Below are 23,402 nucleotides of genomic sequence, written 5' to 3' on the forward strand. Positions count from 1 at the left end.
AAAGAAGGAAAATGGATGGACAAAGGATTGATCTCCAAACTATATAAACGGCTCATGCAGCTCAATATTAAAAAAACAGAAAACCCAATACAAAAATGGGCAGAAGACCTAAATAGACATTTCTCCAAAGAAGACATACAGATGGCCAAGAAGCACATGAAAAGCTGCTCAACATCACTAACTATTAGAGAAATGCAAATCAAAACTACAATGAGGTATCACCTCACACCAGTTAGAATGGGCATCATCAGAATATCTACAAACAACAAATGCTGGAGAGGGTGTGGAGAAAAGGGAACCCTCTTGCACTGTTGATGGGAATGTAAACTGATCCAGCCACTATGGAAAACAGTATGGAGGTCCCTTAAAAAACTAAAAATAGAACTACCATATGGCCCAGCAATCCCACTACTGGGCATATACCCTGAGAAAACTGTAATTCAAAAAGAGTCATGTACCACAATGTTCAGCTCTATTTACAATAGGCAGGTCATGGAAGCAACCTAAATGTCCATCAACAGATGAATGGATAAAGAAGATGTGGCACATATATACGATGGAATGTTACTCAGCCATAAAAAGGAATGAAATTGAGCTGTCTGTAGTGAGATGGATGGACCTAGAGTCTGTCATACAGGGTGAAGTAAGTCAGAAAGAGAAAAACAAATACCATATGCTAACATATATATAAGGAATCTAAAAAAAAGAAAAAAAAAGTGGTCATGAAGAACCTAGGGGCAAGACGGGAATAAAGACACAGACCTACTAGAGAATGGACTTGAGGATATGGGGAGGGGGAAGGGTAAGCTGGGACAAAGTGAGAGAGTGGCATGGACATATATACACTACCAAACGTAAAATAGATAGCTAGTGGGAAGCAGCCGCACAGCACAGGGAGATCAGCTCGGTGCTTTGTGACTACCTAGAGAGGTGGGATATGGAGGGTAGGAGGGAGGGAGACGCAAGAGGGAAGAGATATGGGGACATATGTATATGTATAACTGATTCACTTTGTTATAAAGCAGAAACTAACACACCATTGTAAAGCAATTATACTCCAATAAAGATGTTTAAAAACAAAAAGGAAGATGTGGCACATATATACAATAGAATATTACTCAGCCATAAAAAGGAACGAAATTGGGTCATTTGTAGAGATGTGGATGGACTTAGAGACTGTCATACAGAGTGAAGTAAGTCAGAAAGAGGAAAACAAATATCATATATTAATGCATATAGAAATGGTACAGATGAACTGGTTTGCAAGGCAGAAATACAGACACAGATGTAGAGAACAAATGTGGACACCAAGGAGGGGAAAGCAGGGGGGAGGTGGGTGGGGGGTGGGATGAATTGGGAGATTGGGATTGACATGTATACACTAATATGTATAAAATGGATAACTAATAAGAACCTGCTGTAAAAAAGTAAATTAATTAAATTAATTTTTTTTTTTAAATCACACACACACACACACAAAAAGGAAGGAAAATGGAGAGCTGTGCTCTCCCATGTCTCTACCTAGGACTAGAAGAAGAGAGGCTGAGACAAAAGGCTGGGGGGAGAGAAAAAGGAGAGAGATACATGACAAAAGTCACAGGACAGAATAGACTTTTAGATATAGGTATAAGGCCAATAATAAGAACCTTCCTTGCACGGTTCTCCTTCCATCCCTCAGCGTCTCTCACCTCCCTATTCTTCTCTATAACACTTAACTCCAACTTGTAATTATGTGTATACTCGTTTATTTATAAGTTTGATCTTTGTTTCACCAGGTAGACAATGCCTGGCATGGGTGGCACTCAAAAAGATGCCAGGTAAACAGTCTCCCTGCTCAGGCAGGATATTCCAGGGGCTTAGAGAGTTTGGCCCAGGTCAAGGGCCAAAACTTCCATTGGAATCTGCAGGGTTTGGGTAACACAGACTTGCTGAGTTTACTGCATAAAGAAGTATTAGTATTAGCCCCAATTTGTGGATGATCCAAACTAAGAATCAGGAAGACTTAAGTGATTTGGCCAAAGTTACAAAAGCCAGAATGCAAACCAACACCTTACTCGACTCTAACATCTGTGTTCTGTTGCACCCTAGTACCACCCCTGAACAAGTAAAATTCTCTATGAAGGAAGAAACTCACATGGTATGTCTCATAAGCCTGGCCTCAAATTTGAATGTCCAGAGTCAGACCTTCTGATGATCTCAAGCCTTTGAATGTCAGGATTCAGACCGTCTGGTGATCTCAAGCCCCCAGGCAGCAGATGGTCTGGGATTTGTCAAGCCTTGATAGATCTGATGCTGTTGAGTGAGCACTGAAGTGTTGCCCCTCCTCACCAGAGAAACATGAGCACAAGGGCCAGCCAGCACTTTCTAACATATGCTCCCTTGCCCCCAACATCAGATCCAAAAGGGTTGCCAACATGAGGGAGAGATGCAGGATGGCTCAGTTGTCTAAGCAGCAGCTGGGAAGTTAGGACCCAGGACAGTTAGCTGACCCTTTGCCTCACGAGTGGAATGAAATCACAGGGGAACTCACATTTACTTTACCCAGCATTCCCCAGGCCCATTCTGCTAATCCTGCAAAGTGGTCCAGATGCAAATACAAGGTCACATTAGTGGAGTAAAACTTCTGAGAAGCCAGTCAGCAAAAGAGCCTGTGTGACTTTGTTCAACTCAGTGATTCCTGAGCTTATTTGAGTATGGAAACCTTTTTGAGTATGGGTAGCACGAAATTGTTAAAATTCAGGGCAATTTGGAACAGAGGACCCAAACTCTCCTTTTTTATTTTCTAGTTCATGCCACTAGATCTTTCCAATAATTATTATCAGTCATATTTATTAATCTTATATGCATTCTTTTCCTCCAGGAATGGCAATTCCTGGATGTTTCTTGATTAATTCACAGATTCATTCACCAAGCATTTATGAAACATCTGCTTGTGTCCAGGGCTCAGAGACAGAGTTTCAGAGGTGTTTCAGACACAAATCCTAAACTCTCGGGCAGAGAATTCATAGCCTGGTGAATGATACCTGAGCCAAAGGCCAGGATGTTTTCTCTTGGCTCCATTCTCCTGTGACGGGCCATCTCATGACCAGCTAGGGAGGTAAGCAGTTAGCTCAGCATGTTGGTTTTGGCCCCATCCGATGCCAGAAGTAGAGAACCAGGCCTACCTCTTTCTAAACAAGTGGGAATGCCACTCATGCATGGTGAACAGTTCATTACACAGGAACAGGCTGAATGCTCACTCCAGCTCAGCTTTTTCCCTTGTCTCATCACTGTGATGATTCCAATCTTGGGCTCCTTTTCTCTTACCCTGTTATCAATCCATATGCCTCCTTCTTTATTTTCCAATTGGAAATAAGCTCAGAGCTCACTGGCAGCTAGTCCTCCTGCTGTTTCTAAATTCTGCTTTTTGGATATTTCACTGTTATGCAGTTTTGTTGTTTCTGGGTTTTTAATATGTATTAATCAGGACTTTTTCAGTTTCAGGGGTCAGAAAATAACTCCAAGCAGTTTCAGTAATAAGCAATACATTGAGGATATCATCTCATTTAACTGTGTATCCCTTAGGCACAGTTGGATATACACATTCAAATTTTCTTGTGAAGGCTCTATCCATTACTTACCTGTTTATCTCACGATATCTCTAGTTCTGCTGCCTTCTGCAGCTTCACTCAGGAAGGTGTGTCTGCTGGCTGGGAAATATCACCACTGGTAGTCCAAGGCTTACCACCTCCAGGCTCATGATCCAAAAGAAACACTCTCTTCTTGGGTGTCTACATATCAAACGTCAAAGAAGATTCTAACTGACCCTATTTGGGGCACACGCCTGCCCTGTACCAAGCTTTATGCCAGGAGGATTTGGGCACTCTGTTACCGAGCCAAACTTGGGTCCACTCACCCGCACAGTAAAGCCAACCTACTGACATCAGGTTGTGGTGAAGGAAAGTGCGGCGTTTACTGCAGGACACCAAGCAAGGAGAATGGGTGGCTAATGCTCAAAAGACCAAAACTCCCTGAAGGATTTCAGGGAAGGGATTTTCAAGGCAAGGTGAGGGAGAGGGTTGCGGGGTGCCGGATCAGCTCATGGACATTTTTCTGATTGGTTGGTGGAGAGGTAACTGAGTGGTGTTTTGGGAGTTAACATCATCAACCTTTTGGATTTAACTGGTCTGGGGTCTACGTGTATATGGTCAGCATGCAGCTAACTTTTTTCACCTGGGGAGGGTTTTAGTATCTGTAAAACAACTCAAGGACATGGCTAAAATATTACTTATAGTCCTTAAGGAGGAACTGAAGGTCCTTGACTTTGTATTATGGCTAAACTATTATGTTGTCTCACCTGGCTGTTTTTGTTTCTGCATTTTCTCATTTTTGATTGAATTTGTTCTCTGGAACTCAGGGAAGGCCTAGGAGGCTAAAGCTCCTTTACAAACAGGAGGCAAGGAACATGGTGGGGGTGGGTGGGGGTGCTTCTGTCCCCAGAAAGGCCTTCACAGGACCTTGCTCGGTTATATAACTGGCCAGCCTGGGCCACATACCCATGTGTATGCGGTGTGACCAGAGTGAATAACATGCCCATGAGAAGATGGAGAGCAAATGGGTGGATCCTCAGAGAAGGGATGGCTGCCATTTTATTACCAACACACATAACTACTACAACATAATTTTACCACTAATGCCTCTGCATACCCCCTGCTTCTTTATTTCAGGGTTCTGTGCTTTATCTTCCATCAAAAGCATGGACCTCGTGTGGCTTTCACCTCACCCTACTGAGATGACAAATCAATAGGCAAATTACAGGTGCATAGAAGTATTAATCCTTTTGAATCTCAGAGAAGGAAAGCTTTGTAGGCACACACACAGCCTTCCACTGGATTATCTGGCTTTCTGAAAAACACCAGGAGAAACATTTGGTAATGACCTGGCTGTGAGACTGCCACACCCACTTTATCCCCATTCCCCCTCCCTCCTGCACCTGTCGAGACAGAAAACAATTGGGGTGGTGTTTTGTTTCACCCAACAAAACAACGGGTGATGGCTGCTGCAGAACTTGGAGTCATTTTCCCTTGAGAGAACCATTGCTGACTGGATAGAATCAACCAGCTGAGTCTCTTCAGGCAGGTGCTTAACTTTTATGCGAGGGCTCTAGAGTTCAATAATTCAGGCTCGTGCAGCCAGCAGCAAGCAGATGGCATTCAAACTCTATTCAGATTGTGATTATAAAACATCACCCCAAATGAGCTTTATGATGGAAAAACATACTAGGTGACTTCAGCGGGATGAAAGAGAAATCAGGGCTTTGACGTCAAATGAACGGAAGTCAGTCTCGGGGCCACTGTACATTGGCTGTGTGACTTTGCCTGAAGGTTGAACGTCTCAGAACCTGTTTCTTCGTCGATAAAATTAAGATAAACCTACTTCACAGGGCTTTTAGCTCCTATAAATGAGATAGTACTGTACATGGAAAGTGCAGTAGTGCAATAATGTAAGACAAATTCCTATGGCTTGCCAGAAACACAATAAATGCTAATTTCCTTCCCCTCTTCAGATTCTTTCTCTCTCCTTCCCCACCCCCACCCTCTTTACAGCATGGAAGCCAATGTTTTCTATAAGTATGAATGTAGAACTGAGAGTAAAAGGGGAGAATGAAGAAAAGAGGTGATGAAAAGAGTCTTCATGTTAAAAATAGAATTTACAGTTTGCTTCCACAATAGTTTATCTCAACTGAGGGGAGATAGAGAAAAGATGAAGATGGTCAGGCACTTAGTACTATCTCAGGGTTTCAAAGTTTATGCACCTTCAAAGAGATTTAAGCATTTTGTGCAGTTTTAGTCTAATATACTTGCTCAATAGTCATTAAAATACATAAGCCACCTTGTATGGGAATGTCTTCCAGAAAAGAAAGGGAAAAAGCAGCTCAGCCATTTACAAGACTACATCAAATCTCCATTTTAGTTAGAATAAGACATAACTCAGACCAGCGGCATCAAACTTGGATGGATGGGAGAGCTGGATAAAAATGCAGCTACTTAAACTGCCCTCTAAGAGACTCTGGTCAAATTGGTTCAGGGATAGGGTCCAAGAGTCTGCATTTTTTACATTTCCCGAGATTCTGATCTAGGTAAACCACAGACTTCATTTTGAGAAACACTGGTTGAGTAGTTAAGAGCTTGGGCTTGTGAATAGACATACTTGAGCTCAAATTCCAAAATCTACCACTTTCTAGCTTCATGAACTTTGGCAAATTTTTAACCTCTCTGATCCCCAGTTTTCTAATCACAGGTTGTTGTGAGAATTAAATAAAATATACTGTGGAGTGCTTAGCACAGTATCTGGTACATAGGAGGAAGCACTCAATAAATATTAGCTATTGATATTATCATTATTATGCAAAGTCAAAGGAGCTCCAATTCCTTTTTTCCTAATTTTTTCATTCTTCCTTCCTTTTCTTTCTTTTCCTTTTATAAATCCAAAATAACAGTGTATTCGCCAAGATGGAAGTTTATTTAGATTTCAGACACAAGTCTGGAAGTAAAGTAGTCCAGGACTTGCCTGGCAGCTCTGCAACCCAGACTACTTTCTCCCCTTTTTAGGTGTGACCCTTATCCTCATTGTTCAAGATGGCAGCTAGAGCGCCAGCTCTGCATCCCACATAGCAAAATGAAGGAAAGAAAAAGAAAGTCAGTCTCTCTCAGTAGGGACACTTCCTAAAATTTGCTTATATCCCATTGGCCAGATGTAGCTGCCAGTGAGCCTGGTAAGTGTGACCAGTGTGTGCCAGGTGCTCATATACCCATAAAAATGTGATTTATATCACAGTGTAAAATTGGGAGAAGGCTTGGGGACAATTATTATTCCCTGATATGTCTAACCCTGGGAGTCTAACAGATTCAGATCATTCCCCAGAAATCCTCTGTTCTCCATCTGCTTCTACCTGCTTACTTCTCAGGTAAGGGAGAAGCTTCTCCAAAAGGTAGTTACGTGGTTTGTTGATCCCACTCAGCTAGGCTTATTTTCTTCCTAAATTCCTCCCATACCTTTCACTTCTTATCCCCCAGCTTCATTCATTTTCTTTTTACTATCCAATTGTAATAGACAGTACAATTTTTTCATTGTAGAAAAGTTAGAAAACACTGCAAAGCACTTAGGGAAACTTTTTTTTTAATATTCAAAAATCTCATCATTTAGAAATAACTACTCTTAAAATGTTAGTATATAGCCATCTAGCATTTTCCCCAGGTAAAAAATATATATGTATATTTACAAAGAGAGCCTAGTCTACATAACTGTTTTTAGTCTCTTCTATTATACTTAACAGTATATTATGAGTAACTCTCAGTGTTATTAATTATAGATCAACATCATCAGTTTTAATGACTGTAGGGTTTTCCATTGTATGGATGTATCATAATTTATTCAACTGGTTCCATTTATCTACAACAGTGTGTTAAACCTCCTAGCACATACATCTTTGCTCATTTGTCCACCAGTTTCCCAAGGATGAGCTATGTTCCTGTGGTTTTCTAACTCCCCAGGGACCAGCAGAAAACCATTGCTCTGCTGCTGTCCCATCAGCAATATGATGCCGTTCAGGTCTTGTCTCGACCCTGAAGCTGCTTGAAATTCCTTTTCAAATGAACACTGCAGACTCTGAAGGTCCTTGAAGGTCCCAGCAAGACTGTCCCCAGCAGAGGGGAATACTCCACCCAATGGCCGAGGAAAGCACAAAATACAATACAATCATAGGTGACACTGACAGGCTTTCTATAAAACCTAAGTTACTAGAACTTTCCATTTGTCAAACTGACCTCAAACAAGACCAAAGTGACGCCATTTCTCTGTGGAGAAACCAGTTTCAATCAGGAAAAGAAATGCATTTGACTGAAATAATTATTTAGACTGACAATTGATTTAACAAATGACAATTCTTTAGCTGATTTTTTTTTAGGTGATTATTGATTTCTGACTATTAACTCATCTCGGTTGTGCTTCCTAAAGATCCAAACACACATGAGGTTTACACTTTCTAGACAGGCTGAAGACAAATTACAATGCATCACTCTCACATAGCACTTTCTATGTTCAGGGGGTTTTCACCTCAATTTTCTTGCCGTCAACACTGAGCCCTACATTACAGGTGTTAATGCTAAGAGGTGTCATTTATTGAGCACATATTATGTACCAAGCAATACACAGAATGCATTATCAATATTTTTTAGTCCTCACAGCAACTCTAATGAGGTAGACATTCTATTATTACCCCATTTTATAAATGAATGTGGTTTAAGAAAGACGAAATAGCTTGACCACAGTCACACAAGAGCAAAGAGGTGGAGCCATAATTCAAAATCAGTATTCAGATCCCAGAAAGAGTCACAGCCTCACTCAAGTTCACATAGTTGTGGAGTCAAGTCCAAAATCCTGTTCCCTGCATAGTGATTAAGAACAGGGTCTGGGCTTCCCTGGTGGTACAGTGGTTGAGAGTCCACCTGCCAAGGCAGGGGACATGGGTTCGTGCCCCAGTCCGGGAAGATCCCACATGCCATGGAGTGGCTGGGCCCCGTGAGCCATGGCCACTGATCCTGCGCATCTGGAGCCTGTGCTCCGCAATGAGAGAGGCCACAACAGTGAGAGGCCTACGTACCGCAAAAAAAAAAAAAACAGGGTCTCTGGGCTTCCCTGGTGGCGCAGTGGTTAAGAATCCACCTGCCTTTTCAGGGGACACGGGTTCAAGCCCTGGTCCGGGAAGATCCCACATGCCGCGGAGCAACTAAGCCCGTGCGCCACAACTACTGAGCCTGCGGTCTAGAGCCCGCAAGCCACAACTACTGAGCCCGTGCGCCACAGCTACTGAAGCCTGCGCCAAGAGCCCGTGCTCCACAACAAGAGAAGCCACTGCAATGAGAAGCTGGCTCACCGCAAGGAAGAGTAGCCCCGTTCACCGCAACTGGAGAAAGCCCGCACGCAGCAACGAAAACCCAACGCAGCCAAAAATAAATAAATAAATAATAAATAAATAAATGTATATTAAAAAAAACAGGTCTCTAAAATCAGATTGTCAGAGTTCAAACCCCATATCTGCCATTTCCCAGCTGTGTCACCTTAGGCAACTTCCTAAACCACTCTGTGCCTCAGTCACCTCATCTTATAAAGGGGAATAATAGTGTTTATCTCAAAGGTTAAACAAGATGACCCACGTACGGCACTTAGTACATAGGAAGTGCCCTGTATTTAGTTATTAATATGATCCCTTGTGTCCCTCCAGCCTCTAAGCCATACATATTTTATTGATCCGTGACACTGCAGGTGCCGCGAGCAAAGGCCTTGTGCAACTACCGAGGGCAGAATCCTGGTGACCTGAGGTTTAATAAGGGAGATGTCATCCTCCTCCGGAGACAGTTGGATGAGAACTGGTACCAGGGGGAAATCAATGGAGTCAGTGGGATCTTCCCAGCCAGCTCCGTAGAGGTCCTCAAGCAGCTTCCCCAGCCACCCCCACTCTGCCGGGCCCTCTACAACTTCGACCTGCGTGACAAGGACAAGAGTAAGAACCAGGATTGCCTGACCTTCCTCAAGGTAAGATTCTGGGCAGCTACCAAAGTCACCAGTGACCACATAAAGACTGGCAGAACCTCGAGTTTTTGTTTAATATTTGCTGATTGTTTTTAATTATATTTTATCCATAAATGTATAAGTGTGTGCCTATATATGTAATGTGTATGTATAATTCAAACATATGGTAGTAAAGTCGCCAGAGAAATCTAATAGGAGTTTGATGGGAATCCTCAAACCTGTTCTATCGCAACTGCAAAACAAAGTATCTGCACACTCATTCATTCATTCTACAATCACTTTTGAGCACCTGTTCTTTGCAGGAGACAGCATGAACAAGTCACAACACCTACCTTTGCAGGAGACCTGTTCTTTGCTGGGGAGACAGCATGAACAAGTCACAACACCTACCCTCAGGCAGAGTAGTGAGATAAACAAACACTTGGACAGAAGATTACAGACACAGTTTAACAGCGTGCTGTGTAGAACTACAGATCTTACCTTTTCATTGTGTATCTGCAAGTTCTGATCACCTAGTACTACTCGTTTACAACACTCTATTTTTTTGTAAACATTGCATTCAAAACACTCCAAACAACACAATAACATAATTATATCTTTACACATAAATCACCTCTTACAAGATATATTTTCCAAACACATTAGTTACCCTAAGGTTTATTTCCTCTCTTTTTTTTGGATGATTCTTCAGCATTTGCAAGTAAGGACAAGTCTACTAAAGTCTAGACTACAACCATCCCTCGGTATCTGAGGGGGATTAGTTCTAGGACACATTGATTCCTGAAGATACAGAAGCTGCGGACGAGGAGGGTCAACTGTACTTTAAGTCATCGTATTCAGTACTTATTATTCCGTAAACATTTGAATTCTCTCTTAGAAACCAAAGTTGGGGTGATTTTCATTCTTTGCTACTTATGATAAGTAGCAAATACAAGTACAAGTGGCACTGCTACAGTAGCTCAGGAAAGGTCTTTTGTTTTGTAAAACATTTTTATTCCATCACTACTGGAAATGAGATTTACTTAAGATTCACTCAAACTAGATAACCCCACTGTCCTCCATATTTTGAAATACTGATCTTTGTTATTGTCTTAGCACCTCAGAGTGAGTCCCCTAAGGAATGTCATTCTGTAGCTGACCTGTAAACTTTATACTTTGACTACAGCTGGAGAAGGGCAGTTCAATTCCACAAGCGTTTATTGAGTATTTACTTTGTGCCAGGCATTAGACACTAAGCTCTAGGGACACAGCTGGAGGAAGACATAGGCAAGAAGCAGTACCTGCTTTTTTGCCCTTTCCTGGGAATTTGCAAACTGGGACACTTACCCACCTGCTTGTTCATTCATTGAATCCAGCCATGTGCCAAGCTGTCCACTGGAGATAAAGTGATGAGTCACTGTCCCTGTCTTCACGGAGCCAGCAGTCTAGTGGAAGGAACAGACACATAAATGGGAAATGAGGACAGAGGACCCAGAAGAGAGGATTTGATTCCTTCTGGAAGCCTATTGAAGGCCAAGACTACACCAGGATATCTCATGGTCTTCCTAAACTCAGCATGTCCAAAAAAACTCAAGATCTTCTCTCCAGAAGCTTTTATTCCTAGTATTTTCTATCTCAGTAAATTTTCCAGTTTATTCACACATGCAGTTATTCATTCATGCATGCATGCATTCAAGAAATAGTGTTTAAAAACTGTGAATCACTATGTTGTACACCTGAAACTTATATAATATTATACATCAACTATACCTCAATAAGAAAAATTTTAAAAAGGAATGATTGGTTGCCTGCTATAGGGGAACCGCTATATAAGATCCTAGGGACAAAAATGAACAAAACAGATAAGGCCCTGCACACATGAAGTTTATGGTCTGATGGGGTGGACAGGCATTAAAGAAATCATAACTTATAAATATGTAATTACAGGTTGTAATAAGGACAGAGAAATCTAAGAAAGGGTATAATACAATAATGGATTTAGATTTGGATTCGTCTATATTACTAAGGGGCATAGATCAGAAGATCAGTGGATGAATATTCAGATTTAGATTGATAACAGGCATGGACATGGAAAGGTATTCCTGATGTGATATTAAGTGAAAATTCAATGTATCCTATATGACATCATTTGTAAGAAATACAAAATAAGCCAAATGAATGTATTTGCTAGGAGTCAGAGTAGTGGTTACCTCTTGCTATGTGACAGGAAAGAGTACTAAGAGCCATCTTGGCGCTGGAAGTATTTTATATCTCTTACTCTGGGTTGGGGTTTTGTGGATATATTCAATTTAAAAAATTCATCAAGCTTTACATCTAAAATGTTTGTACTTTATTGCATGCCTATGTATATTTTCTGAAAAGTTTTTAAAAATCAGTGTGTCTCTATGCACATATATTTTATCCTCATGGAAAAGAATCTGGGAAAAAATGTGGCAACCAAGATGTTAACAGTGGTTGTATCTATATTGTGATAGAATTCTTTCTTTGTTTTGCTTATCTGTGTTTCCAAGTGTTTCTACAAATCTCCCTATAACCTTTGGTAATAAGAAACATTCAAATAAAAAGCCACTTTATGTTTGATACATTAAAAATTAAATAGGGGGACTTCCCTGGTGGCGCAGTGGTTAAGAGTCCGCCTGCCATTGCAGGGGACACAGGTCGAGTCCTGGTCCGGGAAGATCCCACATGTCGTGGAGCATCTAAGCCCGTGCACCACAACTACTGAGCCTGTGCTCTAGAGCCCACGAGCCACAATTACTGAAGCCCATGCACCTAGAGCCCATGCTCTGCAACAAAAGAAGCCACCGCAATGAGAAGCCCTGAGAAGCCTGCGCACTGCAACAAAGAGTAGCCCCCGCTCGCAGCAACTAGAGCAAGCCCACATGCAGCAACAGAGACCCCACACAGCCAAATAAATAAATAAATTTATTTAAAAAAAATTTTTGGAACACTGAAAAGTGTTCAAAATCAGAATGCAATTCATTCTTCCTTTTGCTAAGCCAAAATTCTATCTCCCTACCTCTTCCATCTTGGTTTCTCCATCAGATTAATTTAAATGAAAAGCCCAGATTCTGCTGGTGATGGAAAATTAGAGACATTTCCAAGTTTTCCTATTGGATTTCTTCAATGCTCCAAATTATTTCTACTCCTCTTTTGGTCTTGGTGACCCAAATACTGCCCTTTATGGAGAAAGATTATTTTAGTAGAAGATTTTGTAAATAAATTGTGAAAGAGTTACATTCCTTGCCCCTTACACCATCTGAGACTCCAAGCCGATCTCCACTGAAGGCTTTCAGCACCTGAAAACTGACAGTAAATGCTAACCAGGAGACTTTCTCTCTTTCAGGATGATATCATCACTGTGATCAACCGAGTGGATGAGAACTGGGCAGAAGGCAAGTTAGGAGATAAAGTCGGCATCTTCCCAATCTTGTTCGTAGAGGTACGTGACTATCAAGTCTACATCTGATTCAAGCTTACTCAGAATTATACATGTGCTACAGTGAGTAATTCCTATTTGATATGAGGCTTATTTCAGAACTAACTAAAGTCTTGAAAGAAAAGATGCTAGATGATAATACCCATTTCTGGCAAGAGTGTGGGAAAATGGGCCTTTTCATTCTGCTGCTAGGAGTGCAAATTGGTGCCGTCTCTCGTTTCCAGACTCAAACTCCTATCAAGGATGTTGAAAATGTACATCTCCTTTGAGTCACTAATTCCACACCTGAGAGTTCATTATAAGGAAGTATTAAAACAAGTGTGCAAAGATATGTGTACAAAATGTGCAAAAATGTTCATTGTAGCATTGTGCATAGTGGTGAAAAACCAGAAATAATCTAAAACTCAACAATAAGGATTTAGTTTTTTTAAATTATGGTGATGGAAAAATATATACCCATTAAAAATAATGTTAAAGGAGAATACTCAATATCATGGAGTATCTGGTATTATGGAAATATGTTTGTGATTTATTGGTAAGTAAAATAAAGTTTAATGAGTATAAAGTTTCAGATTTAGAAGATGAAGTTCTGGAGCTCTATTACAATGTGGATAAAATTAACACTACTGAACTGTATACTTAAAGATGGTTATTATAGTAAATTTTGTTATGTGTTTTTTACCACAATTAAAAAAAATTAACTGCTTGAAACTAGCTTTGTAAATACATATGTGTATATATAAATGGATAAAGGGCTAGAAGACTATGTACCAAGATATTAACAGTGGTGATCACCAGATGGTGAGATTCTAGATAATTTTCATGTTCTTCTGCTGACTTGTATTTTGTAAATCTTCAGAAATGAGCACATATTACTTCTATTGTTTTTTTAAATCTACTTTGAAAAAAAAAGAAAGAACACACGCTAGGCTATCTACCTATTTCTCCAGGATAGTAATATAACCTATAGCCCCTAACCTCTCTAGCCATCATTCTCACCCCAGCTTGAAGCAGGTCATTACAAATTTAAAAGAGAGGTTTCACTGTTTAACTGCACTTATTGGGTGCTTACCAGGCATAAAGCATTAAAAGCTAGCGGTGCTGAGCTATAAAAGAAGTAGAAGGTATGCTCCCTGCCCTCTAGGAGGGTGGGATGAAACAGAACAGAGGCAGAGTTGTAAAGAAGGGACCAGTTCTACCATTCGTAAGAGCCGAAGCGGGTTCTGAAGTGAATGGTGTGCCCAGAACACTGCCCAGCTGTCAAGGTTCCCCCACCCTCTCATCTCAATCTGTATGGAAGGAATGAAAGATGGAAGGGAGGGGAAGAGGAATGGTCCAGAGAGGCTGGTCTTCCTACTCTCACCAAATGATCGTGCTTTTTCTCTTGTTGAAGCCCCTTCCAGGTACAGCCACCCAATCCTCTCTACGTGTTCAACTTCACTCATTTTATGAGGCTCAGCTAGAAATCTTCTTTTTCCATAAAATTCCAGCAACTAGTTGAATACTCAGTTGTCTCTTTCTTCTCAGAACACCTGATGGGTGTGTGGCTTGTACTTCACAGGCTAGCCCAACACAGAGCAGGTACTTCATAAAAAAAAATTAGCTTCATAAGTGAATGAATGAAAAAAATATTTGGGAGGTGGTCCGACTGACCAGGAAAAAAATTCAGAGAACATACCTTTCAACGTGATCCTGTCCTAAATATATATTCAATCATTCAACTTATTTTTCATTGAGTGCCTGCCATGTCAGATCCTGTGCTAAGTTCCAGTGATACAAGACAGATATGAGTCCCTACTTTCAAGGATTGTAGGGGCAGACATGAATAAATAATTATAAGTGTGATGAATGATGCAAAGAGTGAAGGAGAGGGAACTATTGGGGGGAGGAGAGTATGATGTTCAACTTACCTGGGTAGGGTGTCGGCAAATGCCTTGTAAGCCAAGATCTGACAAATGATGAGGAGCAAGCATGGAGGGAAGAGTGTTTTAGGGAATGGAGGTAACATGTGCAAAAGTCCTGCAGGATGAGGAAGTGTGGTGCCTCCAAAGGACCAAAGAATACTAGAGCTGGAGCTTAGAGAGTAAGAGAGAGACAAAAAAAAAAAAAAAAAAAATGGAGCCAGGGAAGCAAATGGGACACACACCACAGGAGACTTTGTAAACCTTCCTGCATTAGTCAGGATGAGCTAGGTTATGCTATGGTAATAAACAGCCCCTGTATCTCAGTGGCTTCACAAAGAAAAAGTTATTTCGAATCCATATTACATGTTCAGCACAGAATGGTGAGAGGCTGTGCTCACACAGTCACTGAGGAACCCAGACTGATGAGGCTGGTCCATCTTGTAGCCGTGCCATCTGGAACATATGGACTTCCTAGGTTTCATGGCAGAGAAGAGTAAAGAAGAGTGAGCTGTGTATCAGCAAAGGCCTCAGCTCTGTGACATTTGTCACTCCCACTCATAGTCCATTGGCCTGAACCAGTCACATAGTCCCACCTGGCTTGAAATCAGCTGAGAAGTATAGGGGACTACTTGGAGTATTTGATGAGCATCCTCACCTCTGCCGTATAAGAAGTTTGGACTTGACCCAGAAGCCAGAAGACACCACTGATAAATTTAAAGTAAGGCAGTGACTCCATCAGATTTGGGGTTCTTAAAGATTGCTCTGGATGCAGTGGGAAGAATAATTTGAGGAGGAGGGATTTTAAAAAAAGCAGAAAGATCAATTAGGAGGCTACTACATGGCTCAGTTAGAAAATGATTGTAGCTTTGACTAGTAGATTGGAAACAACTGGACAGATTCCAGGACCTCTTAGGAGGTAGACCCACAGGAGCGGGGGATAGGGGTGAGGAAGTGGTCAAGGATCACGCCCCATTTTCGGATTTGTGTGTCTAGGTCAGTGGTAGAGCCATTTGCTGGATCAAGCAACATATGCTGAAGAGGAACAATTACGATGTTTGGGAGATAACCGTTAAGTCTCCAAGGACAGAGATGAACTACAACTAATCCTAGTTGGATACCTAGGAGGTGCTTAAATTTTTGCAGATTAGAGCTTGCATGGTCCCCTGTATTATTTCAAGAAGCTTCTTCATAGGTCTGGGGAAAAAAGGCATCACTGACTTCATTACCCATTTCTGATATCCTTTTTTTCCAAAACTTCTACATTTAATGATTATTCATTTGGATACTCTCCCCACTACTCCACCTCTAAAATTAGTGATTACAAGAACCCTCACAGTCATCATCAAACTAGGGTCCTGTTCTCCTAATTGCTAGGAGGGGAAAAGATAATCAAGTGGTTGCTGTAATCTGGGAACCTGGTTTTCAAAAATTACTTGAAATCTAAATTGAGCTTTTTAAAGCAGTACTTAAAATTTGATTCCAGTCATTTCATTAAGACCAGCACTTGCCGAGAACCCTTTAAATAAGTTTTGAACTACCAGCGCCATGCAAAGCAATTGGAAGGAAGGAGAGCTTTCTTCTGAGAGTGAGGTGGGCTTTTTGGCATAAACAGGATTTTTCTTGTTAATGTATCGTTTGACTTATTGAATTGCATCTGGGTAAAAGGTGGTAAAACAAACGCGGAGCTTATGCCCGTTCTTGTCAGGACTTCTCCAGCGAGGCCTGCCTGGGTTATACGAACCTCGCTCAGCCCAGTGGACCTCAAGGATATTGTTTCTAATGAGTGGGTGCAAATTGAAGAGCTCTGCAGTCCTTCCCCCGCTGAGCTATTAATCACCCTGGCAGAGGACAGGGAAGACCCAGAGTCACACGGGGCTCTTTGTCTGTGTTGCTGATGGAAACACCCACGGTATTGCTCACCTGGGGGCAGAACAATTAGGTGAAGGCAGAAAAAAATTAACTTATTTCATCATGGCCATGAATGACCAGAAAGAACTTTACTCAGTCAACTCAGAGAGCGTGTATTATCGTCTTACTGGGTGAACAGTGGCGGGATGGGTGCTCTGGGGGAACATGAAACATGGTCCAGGCTTCCATCAGAAGCGCCCTAAATAATTTCAGTAATTTCCCAGTTGATCTCCCTCCTTCCGGTCTGGCATTTCTGCATAGCAGCCAGAGTGAGCTTTTTACGTATTTATTTTTATTTACATACAGTAAAATTTGCTCTTTTTGGTGTCTCTGCATTCTGATAAATGCATACAGTATAACCACACTACCATCAAGATATAAAATAGTTCCAACACTTGCCAAAAAATACGAGGGCAGGCTGCCTCTTGGAAGTCCTCTCCTTCCCTGACTGCAACCCCTGGCACCCACTGATCTGTCTTCTGTTCCTGCAGTTTTCCTTTTCCAGAATGTCACAGAACAGGAATCACATAGAATGTAGCCTTTGGAGTCCGGCTCCCTTCACTTAGCATAATGCCTTTGAGGTTCATCCATGTTGTCGGGTGTATCGGCAGCTCGTGCCTTTTCTTTGTTGAGTCATACTCCACGATGCGGACGTGCCGGAGTCTGTCATCCATTCGCCGACTGAAAGACACTGTGATTGTTTCCAATTGTCTGGCAGCTATCACTAAAGCAGCTATAAACACGTGCATACCAAGTTTTGAGCGAGCCTGAGTTTTCATTTCTCTTGGGTAATTACCTAGGAGTGGGATGGCTGGGTCAGACGCTAAGGGGGAAACTGTCAAACCGTAGCTTGAGCTTCTAAATAAAAGCATACATCAGATCATGTTGCCCTTCCACCTAAATCCTGCCAAAGGCTTCCTATTACAGTCAATAGACTCAGAGCCTCCCAGTCATATGCGATCCGGATCCTGCCTGCCTCCATGGTCTCCTCTTTACCACCTGTTCCTCACTTCTTTCTGGTTCTTTCACATCGTTTTCTCAAACAGCCTGAGCTTTCTCCCTCTTCGGGATCTTTCCACTAGCTTGCAATCCCTCTCCTGGAATGTTCTCATGCTTGTCTTCACATGGCTGGTTCCTTCTTGGCATCTGTGTCTCAGCTTGAATGTCACCTTCTCAGCAGGTCTTCCTTGACAGCCCCCCACCAATCTAAAGTAGCCGCCTCCCGCAGTCACCCTCTGACACATGAGAGCATTTATTACCGCCTGGTCTTTTCTTGTTTGGTTGTTTACATGCTGGCTCTGCCATGTATGTCACCCCTTCAGCTCTCTTGTCTTTAAAGTGGGCATAATAATGCCCCTTCCCCTACTTGATGGTTTCTTTTCACAATATTACAAGCTTCTGGTGGCAGGAACTACATCTTTTCTAAAATTTTCTATCTCAACTATATTAATCATCTTAATCATCCTCACATTGTTATTAAAAAGTTCTTAAATGAAGAAAAAGTTCTTAAAGGAGCAAACTCCCTTTTACCTCTATAGGTGAATCTCTAAACTAGAATGAGACACGTGCTTTTAGAGGGCAACAGGTAACAATCATCATGATGGAAGTTTAAGTAACTGTCCTGGAAAGTTTATTCACACAATCCCCTTTGTCAGCATATTTCCGATTTCTGAACGACATGAACTCACAGGGCCCTTGGTGGGCGGGGTACTCAAAATACAATACAGTCAGTGGTGGTGCTAGAGCTGGCTGGAGCTAGATGGCAAGGGCTGGGTGTTAGGTTTTCAGGAATCTTGCTAGCCAGTTGTTAAACCATTGGTAGATCTTTACACCACAGAGATTGGTAAACTCTACAGATTGGGGTGAGGGGGGTCATTTGTTTGTTTGTTTTGTTTGTTTTTCTGATGTACCAGCACACCACTGAAGGTAAAAGGTATAGAACAAGAGAGAATGGTGATGAGGTCAAAGTATTTAAAGGAAGTAGTAAAAGGTGGTCTTAGCCTTAGGTGATCCAGGGTCCTGAATGGATTTACATTCTGGTTAAACACTTATCAAACGTATGAACTTGAGCAACTTCATCCACTCATTATTGCACAAACGCTCACTGAGCACCCACTCGGGGATACAGCAGAGAACACGTGTATAAGGTCTCAGCCCTCAGGCAGCTAACAGTCCAGCGGAGGAAAGGAAGATAAATGATTACCGTGTGGAGTGGGAAAGCATGGGGGCTGCAGGAACACTGAGAAGGGCAAACAGCCAAGTCAAGGGTGGAGGTGGGGATTCAGGGGTGGCTAGAGGAAGAGGGAAGGGTCCCCCAGGTAAAGGAGGCTGGGATGATGCTGAGAGAGACGGGAAAATCAGAGTAGAGTATCATGGCTTGTTTTAAATTCTTCAGACCTCAGTAAGAGTCGTAGCTATGTTGCAGGAGAGTTGTGAGAATTGATGGATATAGTAAAGGAATTGGGATATACTGATAACAGGTGGAAGCTGACCAAGGAATGACAACTGAGGCGGTGGCATCTGAGCCGACTTCAGACTAGCCTGGGTAAGACACAGCCGCTCACACGAGATCAGGATGCCTAAATTCTCACCAGACCTTTTGCCTTTTCAGCCAAACCTCACTGCAAGACACCTCCTACAGAAGAACAAAGGCCGTCAGTCATCCCACACAAAAGGCATGTCCCTGGTGTCATCCTCCAGAGGCAAGGCGACCAACGCACCCACACTCCGAAGGGGCCCGGGGTCCAGGAGAAAGGGGCCCGGGCAGTTCTCCATCATGACAGCCTTGAACACCCTCAACAGGATGGTGCACTCTCCCTCGGGGCACCATATGGTGGAGATCAGCACCCCAGTGCTCATCAGCTCCAGCAACCCCTCTGTGATCACTCAGCACATGGAGAAAGCGGATGCTCCTCCCAGCTCTGTGGGGCAGGTAGGGAACAAACCCCTGGGATAAGGGCACCTTGGAGTTGGGCAAGTGACCCACACCGTGTCACAAGCAATATTGGATCCTTAGTACCTGCTAAGCCCCCATAATGCATTAATAACAACTAATGTCATTATGTGTCAGAACTGTCTATACATGATCTCATTTCATCCTTGAAACAGCCTGTGAGCTAGGTATTATTATTATTGCTATTGTTACCCCCATTTTACAGATGAGAAAACTGAGGTTTAGAGGAGGGAGGTTTGCTTTCCCTTGCTAAGAGCCATGGCATGGTTCCTGTCCCTTAGAGAACTTCCCTCCAAGGAGATAATGACATCTGTTTTCTGGGATCACAGTTTAACCTTCACTGTTCCATCCTCCAGTAATGTATCAGGCATCACATGACAGGGAAGAAAAAGAAAGAAAAAGAAACTATGGGTTATTGGGTGTTTTCAGGACTAGCTATATACTTTGCAAGGCCCAGTGAAAAATGAAAATGCAGGTCAAAAATGATTAAGAATTTCAAGATGGCAACAGCAGAGCATCAGACCAAGTGAAGGGCCCTTCTGAGCACAGAGCCCTGTGTGACTAAACATGTCACATACCCTTGAAGCCAGCCCTGGTGGTTTTCATATGGAGCATTTAATGAGATTATGTATGTAAAGTGCTTAGCACAATGCCTGGCACATACTGAGTACCCAATAAGCATTAGCTCTTAATACTATTGTTATTAATACAACTGCTGTTATTATTAAGCCTGGCCACTGAGTTGCCAAGTGAAGGGAGACAAGCCAAGGGGCCGGCCTGGCAATCCAGAAGCAGAACTACTTCTAACAGCATGAGGCTATTTAGGTTGAAGGATGCTTTAAAAGATGAAGGACCAGAGGTACAAGGCAAAGTAATTAAGAATTGCATGTCAGGTATTCTGCTATAAACACTCTTTGGAACCATGCAGGTGACAACTCGAAAAGACAAACCTCAACTTGCACTGATGTAATTTTTATTAAGCTGTAAATCTTGTTTTTAAACATGAATCTCTACCTTGGGATTAAATGACTTAATTGGACTCTAATCCCTTTTTAACAAGACAAGGAGGAGGAGAAAGTCAAGGGTTCCTCAAAGACCTGTGTGCTGGTCTAAAAGGAAAACAATCACCTGCTACAGCACTTCAGACCTTATACCACTGTCTGCATCTCTAGGAGGCTGGCTGTTGTCGTCATTCTGCCCGCCACTTGCACTACATACACACTCACACACAATTACACTCTCCCCTCCCTATACACTCTCCTTGCATTAAAAAACTGCGAAATTCCCTTCCCTTCCTACCCACACACACTCCAAACACATTTTTACAAGTACATACACACTTTGTGCCCCAAGTTCTACACCCCGTACACACATATACACACACATACATGCTCCAACATGGGAGCCTAGTGACTCACAGTTAAGCGAAAGACTAGTAGAATTTTTCTGAAACCATTCTTTCTAAATATATAGACATAGGTATACGAAGTACAGCCCACACTCAGTAGATCTAGGCTAGCTCACTCAGCTATAAGTTGGCTTCCCAAAGGATTTAACCAAGAGTCACTTTCCCGGTGCCTTTTTCATTCTTCTCCCTGGTCATTTACCTCATCAACAGAGAGGCTGGACCGAAGCAGAGAATCCTAGTAGGATTCAAAACAAGTAGTATTCCTTCCTAATGTTCACAAATGGTGAGAATTCCAAAGTGTGGCATTGGCATACCCTATCCCCAGGGAACCACTGCACAGTACTAATAGCCTTTTCTCAATTCACATGGTGGTGGATTATAAATATTTCTACATGTTTGCCCAGATGTTGTCAAAAACACACTCTTAAAATGCCCCACTTATGAGCTACATCTAAAGATGAGTGGAAAGTTGAGCAAATGACAAGATCTCCTGCTTCCTTTTTTTCTAACATCCTTGAGAGCTGTGGTTGGGTCTAGCTTATCAAACTTCCCCTCCTTCCCCATCCCAGCACCTTTCATAGTACATAGTCCCTAGTAGGTGGTCAGTAAATCAAGGAATCAAGACATTTGGCTTAAACATCTGGGCAGATGGTGGTGACGTATACATAGACAGGGAAGACTGGAGGAGGAATTGTTTCCTATAGAAAGATCACAGGTAAGTGTAATTCTTTCAACCAGTAGACATCTGTGGAGTGCTTACAATGTACTAATTACCAGACTGAGTCCTGGGGATTCTACTACCAAAACATCAAGAACAGCAATAATAATCTCAAACATTTATTGAAAGTAAAAGAATTGATAGGTAGAAAAGGAAGGAAGGAAGGGAGGGAGGGAGGGAGGAAGGAATTCTTTCTTTGTTGCCAGTGTCCTGAGTCCTGCGCTCCATCCTAAAATATGGTAAGAGCCTTTGTAGGTGAGGTACTCTCACCACTTTACAGTGACGTAATTAAGACCCCCAAAGAAAAATGGTTGGGCCACCGTTCCTAGAATTAGTGAACAGTGAGAGTCTGTTCTGACCGTAGAATTGTGTGATTCTGGCCCATAAGCTCTTGTCACTATGCTTCGCCATTAACAGAGACGTCATCAGGCAACACCGTTACATCAATGTAGTTTATCTTGAATGTCCGTAGCCTCCCTTTTCTTGCACATCTTCACTTGACTCCAAGGCCTTCCAGCATTCTCTTCCCTGCCCACCCCTCAGTAAAGAATTTGCCCTAAGTCTTCTGCACCTCAAGAAGGTTTTCATTTACTATCACTTTGTTCCTTTATGAACTACCGTGTCCAAGCATTGTGCACGGTACTGAAGGCACCAGGAGTAAGTCTTGCCCCCAAGGAACTCACAGTCTAGCAGGGATACAGAAAATAAATGACTGACTATGGTGGAGTTAGGGTTTCCTAAAATGACATGAGCACCCTCATGGCTCCCACACTGACTTAGGCGGTGAAGATACTTGGAATTTTACAACACAGAACTGTCGACAGAGAAAGTTACTTCCTTTCCAACTTTCCCCAAGCCTCTTGGTGATATCAGAAAGTCTTAGTTTGGTGCTAGTCTGTCTTTAACATCCTCTATCAGGTTTTGCTAATCTCCCTCTGTCAGGAAGCGAGAACCAGGCATCAGGCTCAGAGCTTCGGGCAAGCAACTGCCCATCTCCGAATTTCATAACACTGTATGTTTTCATCATGTTGTCGGATGGTTATCCTCCATATCTTACAAGTGATACCAGTTCTTGTTCACAGAAGTCTATGAAAAATTTTTAATACTTTATTAACATGTTTAAGCTTTTTTTTAAAGAACAGTGAGTTAATAAAGGTACAAGTGATATGTGGATATGGCAAAAACCATGGAGATGGGACACAATGCAGTTTAGAGAGCACCAATCCAGAGTAAATACATGCATAATTAGAACATGTAGGAAGTGCTACGGAAGCAGAGAAGAGGGCGTTTGTTAGCTTCAGTCCTGTTCCCTGAGAGAGGGATATTTGAATATTTGAACATTGGTCCTTCTGTGACTGACGTGTAAAAAGTCCAGGAAAATTTTTTAGGGAAAAGCCTCTTTAAAGAATGTTCAGTCCCCACCAACTAAACGGAGGGGGCTTGGAGGATCAAGGAGTAGGTTTTCTGAAAACACCTCTAAAGAAACAATGAAGAGGAGGATT

At 42.1% G+C, this 23,402-nt stretch overlaps 1 protein-coding gene across 2 annotated transcripts in view; it reads left to right on the plus strand.

Moving 5' to 3' along the window:
* SH3RF2 (SH3 domain containing ring finger 2) overlaps nucleotides 1–23,402 on the plus strand; it is a 145,807-nt gene that overhangs the window by 52,288 nt on the left and 70,117 nt on the right. For both annotated transcript variants that reach the window (XM_060143900.1, XM_060143901.1), the window contains exons 3-5: nucleotides 9,304–9,573; nucleotides 12,917–13,012; nucleotides 19,433–19,753. In XM_060143900.1, coding sequence (XP_059999883.1) covers nucleotides 9,304–9,573; nucleotides 12,917–13,012; nucleotides 19,433–19,753 — 687 coding nt within the window. The remainder of the gene's footprint in view (nucleotides 1–9,303; nucleotides 9,574–12,916; nucleotides 13,013–19,432; nucleotides 19,754–23,402) is intronic.

Source organism: Lagenorhynchus albirostris, chromosome 3, assembly GCF_949774975.1.
Source record: "Lagenorhynchus albirostris chromosome 3, mLagAlb1.1, whole genome shotgun sequence".
NCBI classification, from domain to species: domain Eukaryota; kingdom Metazoa; phylum Chordata; class Mammalia; order Artiodactyla; family Delphinidae; genus Lagenorhynchus; species Lagenorhynchus albirostris.